The sequence below is a fragment of the Astatotilapia calliptera genome, chromosome 5, assembly GCF_964374335.1.
Source record: "Astatotilapia calliptera chromosome 5, fAstCal68.1, whole genome shotgun sequence".
Taxonomy (NCBI): domain Eukaryota; kingdom Metazoa; phylum Chordata; class Actinopteri; order Cichliformes; family Cichlidae; genus Astatotilapia; species Astatotilapia calliptera.
Genome location: NC_137426.1, coordinates 9,940,787 through 9,953,525, shown reverse-complemented (window position 1 = coordinate 9,953,525; position 12,739 = coordinate 9,940,787). Strand labels below are relative to the sequence as shown.

At 38.1% G+C, this 12,739-nt stretch overlaps 1 protein-coding gene across 3 annotated transcripts in view; it reads left to right on the top strand.

Moving 5' to 3' along the window:
* Nucleotides 1-12,739, top strand: part of igsf21a (immunoglobin superfamily, member 21a) — a 179,228-nt gene that overhangs the window by 106,600 nt on the left and 59,889 nt on the right. For all 3 annotated transcript variants that reach the window (XM_026167142.2, XM_080301159.1, XM_026167143.2), the window contains one exon: nucleotides 9,539-9,657. In XM_026167142.2, coding sequence (XP_026022927.1) covers nucleotides 9,539-9,657 — 119 coding nt within the window. The remainder of the gene's footprint in view (nucleotides 1-9,538; nucleotides 9,658-12,739) is intronic.

Below are 12,739 nucleotides of genomic sequence, written 5' to 3'. Positions count from 1 at the left end.
ATTGTAAAATATTAAACTCACTGTATAATCAAACAACCTTCTGACACTGTGATGAAATGCACTAAGATGAATTCCTGTTCGGTACAACCCAACTTCATTCCCAGCCATCTGCTGGTGGTCAGATGAGGCCAGAAGTCCAGACTCAGTGACCGAGCAAAGGGGTTTTATTACATGAGGACAGGAGGCAGTGGCAAACTCTAATCATCAACTCTGCACAGGATAAAGTCTTTAGTGTTAAAGATTTATCTAACATCTGGTCAGGCTGCCCTATTATGTAGTGGTTTTATATATCCCAGGTAGCAAACCCAATCTCTTACACTTGGAGCGATGCAGCACATGGAGTTGAGCATGTGCTTCACCTATATTTGAAGGATCTGTTATCCACAGGATACATAGTACTGCTATGTATACATTAACAAGTTTTACTAAGTTGCCAAGAAATTGAGAACATCAGAGTAGGAGGAGTCTCATGACTTTGGTTGGCTTGATTACACATTTAAGGCACCCCAGGGACGGCCTTCTTTTACCCCAGGCCTTACAATACGGCTGGCAGCTGTCTGCATATCTCCGCATTTCTCTCTCCCTCTGCTTTGGGTCTTCTCCTGTAGATATCATTATTTGAATGCTTAGCAGCACAAAAGGAAACGCTGGCCATTCATTGCCCTTGCAACTTCATTCAAACCCAGAATGCTTCACACTTTGCATCCTTTTTGTAATGATCCCACTTTCATCATTCCTTTTCATCTCATCTTTATCCTGCTGTTTTTTGTTGTTGTTTTTTTGATTTGGCTCATGTACATTACCTCGATGTATTTTCTCTCCTTTTTCTTTCTATTCTCTTTTCTCCTGTGTGGTGTGTCTGCCCAGCTGAAAATGATTTATTTAGACAATCCTACTATCCCTTTGGGACTGTAGGCGTAATCAAAATGGAATGGCGTACACACTTATATTCACACTAACACGAAAACATGTTTGTACACAGCAACAAAAGAAATGACCAACCACATGTGGACACATCCATATATATATATATATATATATATATATATATATATATATATATATATATATATACACAAAGTCTTCTACAGCGCACTGATCAGTTGGTTGCTACCTGCACCCGTACAAGAATGCTAAGCCTGTGTTAGTCATCCAGAGAGACATGTGGGATTCTGCCACAATCACACCGTTTTTCCAGTCAAGAAAGACTCCCTGGTCACACTCCTGCTTTCATGGTGTCTAACAGAAACTCAGTGCTTCTCATAAATGCAAAAAGCTGAATTTTTACTCACTGTATTCACCCGTTTCCACTTTAGAATTGTAAATCTTCTGTACAAAGCCTTACCACTCTGACGAATGGAGCTTTATGACCAAAAATGATTGCCTCAATATTCTGTAGCCTTTATAAACATGGAACATTGTGCAGGAAACTTCAGAGCTTTTGTATAATCTAAAAGCTATATGTGATTATGGTACTATTATAGTGTAGCAATAATAAAAATAATCCTTCCTACATCTTGCAAATATTCAACAGCATCTGAAGTCACACTGATATTGGTTCATCTAAGATTTCCCAGTCTTGTTTGGCTTCAACAGCTATTACTGTAATCTTTCAAAGAACGACAGCAGCTGTGACATTCTGCATCTTCAAGTGTCAATACATAGATTAGTTCTTGTAAGGGAAACAACAGATCTTGCACATAACTAGTGACCCTGGAAATTTGATATCTATTCAGGGTCCAATCAAAAGCAGGAGTTTGCTGCTTGTCATAAAAGACTCTTTGACTTGACATCAGTTATTGGTTTAACACATCCTGTATAGGCCACATGTAATAATGTAGCTTTTTATACTGAGAACAGTACGATTTTTATGATGATTGTTTGCAGTCACAGCACTTTTTTAACATTACTAATGGTGCACAGTGACTTGAGATACAATGCATTTATCTCCCACTGCACAGCCTTTAATTGACCATTTTTCCTTACACTTGACCACTTGCTGTTTTGGAAAACCCAACCAAATTGGATGCAGGTTTCATATGTGTTCCTTAACTTTTACACATTAAAGTTTGACTGCAGTTGTAAAGTCAGATCTTCTCTTCCACTTGAGGTTTCTGTAAATTCTGCTTTAGTAGTGCAGATAAAAAAAACTAAAATCTATTTTGAGGCTGATATTGCTAAGTTATAGAAAATGGACATCTGTTACCTTGGCTCTGTTGTATAGAAGAAATGTGTTTAAAAAGAGTAGGAGTTTTAGTATAATGTTCATCCAAAAATGCAAAGCCTGTATTTTATATTAATGTATTTGATATTAATGGATGCCTATTAAGAGAACAAGTTAAAGTATAACTAAACTAAAATTCTCTTTTTACATAGAGTGCTGTTCCCATACTTTTTGTGAGGTGCCAGCAGATGTATAGTTTTCATTCATGCATTCAGCCAGCCATACAAACCCCATTTTGTTTGTATGATTACATTTCTTTTTTGCTACATCACTTTTTATACTTAATAATAAAAGTCTCGTAGTCTTGGCTGTGTCAGCCTGAAATTTAAGAACAGTTGGTGTACAAAATCATTTTATTTATTTTAACAGTTTTAAAACTATTTAGATTATTTTAACATACAATAGACTGATGATCCTATCCAGGATGTACCCTGCCTTTCACTTGGTGACAGCTGGATTGGGCAACACTGAATCAGATAAGCAGAATAAAGTGGATGAAATGGATTATTGTAGCAATTAAAAGTAAATAGTGCCCGACTATTTTATGTTGAATTACCGTTAAACACAATTTTAAAAAAATCATCTTTTGAATCTGTTCATTTAAATCAGCAGTTGCACCACTTGACATTTGAGTATTATTATTGAGTATAAAACATGAAAAAAATACATGTTTTTGAATGGATTGAAAATGTATTCAAACTGAAAAAATATAGAATAAACTGCCACAGGTCACATAATAACTGAGTCATTCATACAATCTCTCTTTTATAAAAGCAGAAAAGCAGTTAAAGCAGATTCATACTTTTGTCATCACTTATTTATTGAAACAAAAAAGAGATAAGAGTAAATAAAAAAAAAACATTCCATAAACTGTTTGTGTAAAATATTTTAATGGTGGCACACGTCTTTCTAAAGATGTTTAAGTACCCTCTCACGACTCCTGTTTTCAAAGAAATGTGCATACAGTACACTATTGTAAGATATAATTGCAGGGTGAAGTGAAGCTTTGCATTTGTGATGAAGAATGAGTAATGGCTTCACAAATTAATGCACACTGAATGGGGCTTTAGAGTTATTTTAATCAACAGAAAGTCTGTGTGTGTGTGTGTGTGTGTGTGTGTGTGTGTGTGTGTGTGTGTGTGTGTGTGTGTGTGTGTGTTCTTTGTGCGTTTCGTTTCAATTTGGGCGTTTACCCTTCTTTCAGCAATACCTCCATTCTTTCTACCTTTTTGTCACTGTGCTCTGCTTTTTGCGTTTGTGTGGATTTCAATGCATAAATCCTAAGTACTTAGGGTAGCAAACAGCAGGACTATAGTGTTGGGTAAGGACAGAAAGATGAGCTACATCAGCACTTAGTATAATGCAACCACAAAGTAGTGAGTCTGTCACACTCACCGAATCACAGCATTATCCTGATTATTTTGTTTCATGCTCATTCATTAAGGAAACAGATGACTACACACCTCACTTCGCATCCCGTTTTCAGCAGTTTATCTCTGCTTTTCACCATCTTACAACTGCCAGTCTTTACCCATTCACCCATAATGCTTCAGGCCAGAAAGAGTATCTGACAATGTGCTAGTTAATTTGATGCAGAGATTGACTGGATGAGCTATCAGACACTACTCTGGCAAGTCTTCTCTTTTTCACTCTCCATCTAGGCAGTTGCATTTTCTTGCATTTGTAGGCAGAAGAAGTTCTAGAGGAAGGCCTGCATTACAGGAAAACTCCTAGGGGACAATCGATCTCTCTTTGCGGTGTGCTGTTTTTGCCGCTCCTCCATGGGGGCCCATTGATATCGACCGCCACTGTGTACCTGCTGTTTTGTGTGTGCGTGTTTTAACATAGGACATTTTGTAGTTTTCAGAAATTGTTTTTTTTCTTTTTAATTTAATTACCTATATGTTTGGTTTGCTGATAATCTTTTTAGTTCCGATGGCTGAGAAAGACTTTGATTTAACTATCTGCTATGGTGTCATTGCCCAAACACCTTTTTACAACTGACTGAGACCCAAATTTTCACAACAAATGAAATAAATAAATAAATAAAAAAGACAAATATAAATAAATAAATGTGATGGTGCTACATTTTATTTGTTATAAACCTAGCTGATAAATGTTGTGCTGCTGTGGTTTAGTTGTAGAACAACTCAAAATAGCCATGTTTACTTAACAGTTTGTTTAAGCGCCCCTAATAATGCTGTTCACTAAACAACACGCATTTAACTGTGTTGATGGTTCTTGTGATGTATGGGTGTAATCAGAGCAGTAATATGAAAGAAAATAAATCAATACTAAAATGACTTTATTCTTTTTAAATTGAGATTCATACCAAACAAAAACTTCAAACATTAGCTGACCTTTTAATAGGAAATAAAAAAAAACAGCAATAAAGCTTTTTTAATAGCGTTGGAATCACATGTATAATTTCAGGGGGGGGGGGGGGTGTCTCAGTGGACCAGCACTTCTCAAATGCATGGAATCGAGGATTAGAGAGGATGCTGAAAATTTAATTCCACCAGTCTTAATATTTAAAAGAAGTCTCAGTGTTAGGAGTACAACCTTTCCTCTTTCCCAAGTCCAGACAGCTAGACACATGTGTCAAACTAGCTGTCAAACTGTAAGAGACTCCAAGCAGGTAGTCACTCAGAAATGGTTTGATTTGAGGTTTCTTTCTTCCACAAATTCTTCCACATCTTATCGTTATGGTCCTTCTTTTTGGACTTGGTAAGTTCCGTCTCTGTCTTGGTTTGAATCCATGTAAGCAGTACAGGGAGTGCAGAATTATTAGGCAAGTTGTATTTTTGAGGAATAATTTTATTATTGAACAACAACCATGTTCTCAATGAACCCAAAAAACTCATTAATATCAAAGCTGAATGTTTTTGGAAGTAGTTTTTGGTTTGTTTTTAGTTTTAGCTATTTTAGGGGGATATCTGTGCGTGCAGGTGACTATTACTGTGCATAATTATTAGGCAACTTAACAAAAAACAAATATATACCCATTTCAATTATTTATTTTTACCAGTGACATCAATATAACATCTCCACATTCACAAATATACATTTCTGACATTCAAAAACAAAACAAAAACAAATCAGCGACCAATATAGCCACCTTTCTTTGCAAGGACACTCAAAAGCCTGCCATCCATGGATTCTGTCAGTGTTTTGATCTGTTCACCATCAACATTGCGTGCAGCAGCAACCACAGCCTCCCAGACACTGTTCAGAGAGGTGTACTGTTTTCCCTCCTTGTAAATCTCACATTTGATGATGGACCACAGGTTCTCAATGGGGTTCAGATCAGGTGAACAAGGAGGCCATGTCATTAGTTTTTCTTCTTCTATACCCTTTCTTGCCAGCCATGCTGTGGGGTACTTGGACGCGTGTGATGGAGCATTGTCCTGCATGAAAATCATGTTTTTCTTGACGGATGCAGACTTCTTCCTGTACCACTGCTTGAAGAAGGTGTCTTCCAGAAACTGGCAGTAGGACTGGGAGTTGAGCTTGACTCCATCCTCAACCCGAAAAGGCCCCACAAGCTCATCTTTGATGATACCAGCCCAAACCAGTACTCCACCTCCACCTTGCTGGCGTCTGAGTCGGACTGGAGCTCTCTGCCCTTTACCAATCCAGCCACGGGCCAATCCATCTGGCCCATCAAGACTCACTCTCATTTCATCAGTCCATAAAACCTTAGAAAAACCAGTCTTGAGATATTTCTTGGCCCAGTCTTGACGTTTCAGCTTGTGTGTCTTGTTCAGTGGTGGTCGTCTTTCAGCCTTTCTTACCTTGGCCATGTCTCTGAGTATTGCACACCTTGTGCTTTTGGGCACTCCAGTGATGTTGCAGCTCTGAAATATGGCCAAACTGGTGGCAAGTGGCATCTTGGCAGCTGCACGCTTGACTTTTCTCAGTTCATGGGCAGTTATTTTGCGCCTTGGTTTTTCCACACACTTCTTGCGACCCTGTTGACTATTTTGAATGAAACGCTTGATTGTTCGATGATCACGCTTCAGAAGCTTTGCAATTTTGAGACTGCTGCATCCCTCTGCAAGATATCTCACTATTTTTGACTTTTCTGAGCCTGTCAAGTCCTTCTTTTGACCCATTTTGCCAAAGGAAAGGAAGTTGCCTAATAATTATGCACACCTGATATAGGGTGTTGATGTCATTAGACCACACCCCTTCTCATTACAGAGATGCACATCACCTAATATGCTTAATTGGTAGTAGGCTTTCGAGCCTATAAAGCGTGGAGTAAGACAACATGCATGAAGAGGATGATGTGGACAAAATACTCATTTGCCTAATAATTCTGCACTCCCTGTAGTCAGGACTGTGGATAAGTGAACTATGGCTTTGTTTGCAAAAACAAAGCAATGGACTACATCAGCATTTACCATAATAAAACCAATTACCCAACACCACCACAGAGGGAGAGTCACTGTGCTATTCTCATCACTTTTATTCAGTAGTGTTAAAAAAAAGTGTTGCCTGTTATATACGTATTCCTCAAGTGCTATGGGAGAAAACCTCAGTGTTCCTATTCATAGTATCTATCCATTTTTCATTAGGTTTTCTAAACACTTGAAGAACCAGAGAAATAAAACACATGTAGAGCACTTGTCTAATCAGCAGGTACAAACTTCAAATGTGGTGTTTTATTTCCTATTTCTTAATTATTCATGGATCAAAGATGTGACAAATCATACAGTGGTCAGATAGAAGTCTCAGTAAACATGTCTGAAACAGGTCTCTCTTGTAGATGAGACATTAAGTCTCAATGGGACCCCCTGTATAAATAAAAGTTAAATAAAACAAACACACACAGACACACACACAGACACACACACACACACATACATACACATATATATATATATATATATATATATATATATATATATATATATATATATATATATATATATATTTATATATATATATATATATATATATATATACATAGTCACACTGATTTGACTGCTCTCCAATAGGGAGCGCTCCTCTCCTCCAGACACGCACCTATATGCATACACACACAAAAACACAGCTGAACTCATTAAAGCCTGGCTGCTAAGAGCACCCTGCTGCTGTTCTAACAGAGGTCCCCGTCTGAAACACCCGAGCAGCAAGGACAATTGTCCCTGTTTTGTGGGCATAAATCACAGGAGCTAAATGTGACTAGTGGTGTCTCACTTTGATTATCACTGTTGACATATTAGCTGAGTACAGAATACAGATTGTGCTCTTGTTCTCTTTCAAAAATGGCCATTTGCTATTGCTGACTGGATAATCGCTGCCTGTTGTTTCTCTGCAGAATTACAGATGAAAAACAAGTATAGTGAAAGCTGTTTTCTGAAATATACTTTTAGGGTTTTCTTTTTTGTTTTTTTATAAGAACACTCTACACTTATCTTTCATAGAAAAAAGTGTCATACACCGGCAACAGGGTTGTCAAATGTACCAAAGACATTTGACAACCCTGTTGACCAAAGTCAGTGTATTTTCATTTGAAGGATGCAGACGATAGCAAAAGAGTGATACTTTTTGACTAAACTTTTTGACTTCTGAATTCTGACACTCAACTGATCTGTAATCTGAACTAAGGACTTATTCAGTCTATGTGAGACACTGATAAACTTTGTTTTGTGGGATCTTTTATTCTAACAGACATCGTCAATGTCCGATTAATTTATTAAAAAATGATGGATGAGCAAAAAACTGATACAGATGGACCCTTGGTCATTAATGGGCCTGCAAAAGGGGCTCGCTGTTCAACTTTTAGATTTGTTTGCGTGTGTGTGTGTTTACTGTCATAATCGTTCCTTGTAGTTAACTAGTTAAATCTAGTCAACTACAAGGAACCATTATGTGATGGGATCCTGACACCCTCGAATGCACCTGTAAAGTTTTGTGACTGTAACAAATCCTTTTTAAAATTTGGCCTTGTGCTCACCAGTTTAGAAAATATTACAGTTTCAGTTTAAGTAAGTCATTCACTATGTAGATAACTTCTTCATTTTCAACGATATTCTCTACCATTTTCCTGGTTGCTACTACAATAACATATTCCATAACAGAAACACTTCCTGAAGGCCAAACTTTGGTTTTCATGGTTTATGTTGGGTGGAGCACTGACGCTCTGGGTTTCATTGCTCAAGGGCTGGGCTGCAGTCATCTCTGGACTCTGGATTAATTTTGATAGCAATTATACACGTGCATTAGGGCTGTTTGATATAACGATATATATCGGATGACGATATAAAAACGTCTATCGTTTCATTTTACGCTATCGCTTGTTTCGTGGTGTCGCAAAATAAACTGTTTACAGCAATACTTTTTCAGCATTTTGATGGTCACTGTAGTGGCTATATTAATTTCTTAAAGTTCTCTCTTTCTCTTATATTTAATATAACCACACTACTGACAGACAAGCGCCTGTTTTTATGCGTTGTTGTTAGCAACAACGACGGTAACACCATCGCGTGTCCGCTTGTTTATGTTCCACGTAAACCTTTCACAATAAAGCTCAAGATCCTGTTGAGACTTTTCAAAATAAACTGAATCACGTGAAAGAGCAGATTATTTACGGATGAGAATTAAAAAAGAGCCGCCAGGTGCTAAAAAATAAACCTTAGACTCAAACGTTAGAACAGGCTTTTCCCCGCAGCACGCCGTGTAATAAATACTCACAAAGAAAACGGCGGCCTTCACAACTTATGTCTAGAAATGTATAGTTTCATGCATCTGTTAAAACACTGGACTCCAGCTACATGACGCGCAGCCGGAAATACTTTCCGCAAGTCGAGCTGCCCGAGATTCACAGAATTTACAGAAAAAAAAATTTTCACAAATTTTTGTGATTTATATCGTTATCGGGACGATAGAATTCTTATATCGGGATATAAGATTTTGGTCATATCGCACAGCCCTAACGTGCATCATGACTGAACCTTTACAAGGCTGTTCTGTTGACACTGATTGACACATTCAGTTTTTATGTGAAAGTGTCATGGTTTGCACATTTACCTGACAAGCAAGAGTGCCTTGGTTTAATCCCGAGAGGAGACACAGATCCCTTGGGGATTGTGTCAGGAAGGTGTAAAAATCTCCCAAATTAAACATGTGGCACTACCTGCTGTAGTGACCCCTAGTGAATGAGGGAGCAGCTGGAAGTAGCTTCTGTGAACACAAATAGTTATCTTCCCATGTATGTACTTGCTAATCTAATTGTTTTGTTGTCAGATGTTAGTACAAAAATTGAAACATGAGTATCAACTCACAGTGTAACCCTTTACTTTGCAGACTCCCAGAGGTCAGGATCTCAGACAACGGGCCTTATGAATGCCATGTGGGCATCTACGACCGGGCAACAAGGGAGAAAGTTGTCCTGGCTTCAGGGAATGTTTTTCTTACGGTTATGTGTGAGTATCATCATTTTAAAAGCACCAAAAGTCAATGTCTTTTTGGTTAAAATGGGATGCTCGGGTGGGACATGTATTGCATGGCGAGGGACTGTTCAAAGTCTGCAGGTCAGACAGAGAGAAAATACTGAAAAACTGGTTGTGCTGCTCGCCTGCAGGCAAGGGAGAAGCCTCTTGATCACTCAAAAGACTGAAGCTTCAATATGCGGTGCCATAGGGGGATGTTTAAAAAAATGATACAGAGATACTGTTTTCCTGTATGTCAGAAGAAATCTTTTTTACCCCAAAAAGAAACAAAAATATTAAACAAGTGTTTAAAATAATGCAAAGTAAGTATTGTTTGCAGCTCCATTTAGCTCAAATTTCTAGAAGTTAGATATAATTTTACTGTCTTTAAAAAAAGGAGTATCCATTTCATTTCTTTGATAATACAGTGAGACAATCTTTCTATTTCAACTTTTATTTCCTGAACTAACCTTAAGTTGTGTGCGAAAAATATTTGCACATGCCCATCATCCCTGATCTTTCCTTCATTTGCCCTAATTTGAAGGAAAACATGTAGCATACTCGATAAAAATGAATATTTACATAATCAGATTTTTTTTCTAACATGTGTGATCAGTTGTTTTGCACTTGGTATAATTTTGAGAATATCTGTTAGCACACTGCTGTGTGTCAGGGTTTTGTGGGATTTTCTTTTTTTAAATTTCAATTCAATTCAATTTTATTTATATAGCGCCAAATCACAACAAAAGTCGTCTCAAGGCGCTTTATATTGTACAGTAGATCGCACAATAATAGATACAGAGAAAAACCCAAAAATCATATGACCCCCTATGAGCAAGCACTTTGGCGACAGTGGGAAGGAAAAACTCCCTTTTAACAGGAAGAAACCTCCGTCAAAACCAGGCTCAGGGAGGGGCGGGGCGATCTGCTGCGACCGATTGGGGTGAGAGAAGGAAAACAGGATAAAGACATGCTGTGGAAGAGAGACAGAGATTAATAACAGATATGATTCGATGCAGAGAGGTCTATTAACACATAGTGAGTGAGAAAGGTGACTGGAAAGGAAAAACTCAATGCATCATGGGAGTCCCCCGGCAGCCTACGTCTATTGCAGCATAACTAAGGGAGGATTCAGGGTCACCTGATCCAGCCCTAACTATATGCTTTAGCAAAAAGGAAAGTTTTAAGCCTAATCTTAAAAGTAGAGATAGTGTCTGTCTCCCAAATCTAAACTGGAAGCTGGTTCCACAGAAGAGGGGCCTGAAAACTGAAGGCTCTCCTTCCCATTCTACTTTTAAATACTCTAGGAACAACAAGTAAGCCTGCAGTGCGAGAGCGAAGTGCTCTAATAGGGTGATATGGTACTACAAGGTCATTAAGATAAGATGGGGCCTGATTATTTTAGACCTTGTGTGTGAGGAGCAGGATTTTGAATTCAATTCTGGATTTAAAAGGGAGTCAATGAAGGGAAGCCAAAACAGGAGAAATATGCTCTCTCTTTCTAGTACCTGTCAGTACTCTTCCTCCAGCATTTTGGATTAACTGAAGACTTTTCTGTGAGTTTTTAGGACTTCCTGATAATAATGAATTACAGTAGTCCAGCCTGGAAGTAATAAATGCATGAACTAGTTTTTCAGCGTCACTCTGAGACAGGATATTTCTAACTTTAGAGATGTTGTGCAAATGGAAGAAAGCAGTCTTACATATTTGTTTATATATGTGCGTTGAAGGACATGTCCTGGTTAAAAATGACTCCAAGGTTCCTCTCAGCGTTACTGGAGGCCAAGGTAATGCCATCCAGAGTAAGAATCTGGTTAGATACCATATTTCTAAGATTTTCAGGGCCGAGTACAATAACCTCAGTTTTATCTGAATTAAGAAGCAGAAAGTTAGCAGCCATCCAGGTCTTTATGTCCTAATGTGTGTTATCTGGCTTCATGGATAGATAGAGCTGGGTGTCATCTGCATAGCAGTGAATATTTTTTGCAATGTCTTCTAATGATGCTGCCTAAGGGAAGCATGTATAATGTAAACAGAATTGGTCCTAGCACTGAACCCTGTGGAACTCCATAATTAACCTCAGTGTGTGAAGAGGACTCTCCATTTACATGCACAAATTGGAGTCTATTAGATAGATATGATACAAACCACTGCAGTGCAGTACCTGTAATACCTACAGCATGTTCTAATCGCTCTAATAGGATATTATGGTCGACAGTATCGAATGCTGCACTGAGGTCTAGCAGGACAAGCACAGAGATGAGTCCACTGTCAGAGGCCATAAGAAGATCATTTGTAACCTTCACTAAAGCTGTTTCTGTGCTGTGATGAACTCTGAAACCTGACTGAAACTCTTCAAATAAGCCATTCCTCTGCAGATGATCTGTTAGCTGTTTGACAACTACCCTTTCAAGAATTTTTGATATGAAAGGAAGGTTGGAGATTGGCCTATAATTAGCTAAGACTGCTGGGTCTAGAAATGGCTTTTTGAGTAAAGGTTTAACTACAGCCAGCTTGAAGGCCTGTGGTACATAGCCGATTATTAGAGATGGGTTGATCATATTTAAGATCGAAGAATTAATTAATGGCAGGACTTCTTTGAGCAGTTTTGTAGGAATGGGGTCTAAAAGACACGTTGATGGTTTGGAGGAAGTAATTATTGAAGTTAACTCAGAAAGATCAATTGGAGAAAAAGAGTCTAACTTAACATCAATGGTACTAAGAGTAGCTGTAGATAATATTACATCTGTGGGATGATTACTGGTAATTTTTTCTCTAATGATAAAAATTTTATTTGTGAAGAAGTTCATGAAGTCATTACTAGTTAAGGTTAAAGGGATGGTTGGCTCAGTAGAGCTCTGACTTTTTGTCAGCCTGGCTACAGTGCTGAAGAGAAACCTGGGGTTGTTCTTATTTTCTTCAATCAGTGATGAATAGTAAGATGTTCTGGCTTTGCGGAGGGCTTTCTTATAAAGCATCCCACTATTTCTCCAGGCTAAATGATGATCCTCTAAATTTGTGACACGCCATTTCCTCTCCAGCTTACGAGTAATCTGCTTTAGGCTACGTGTTTGAG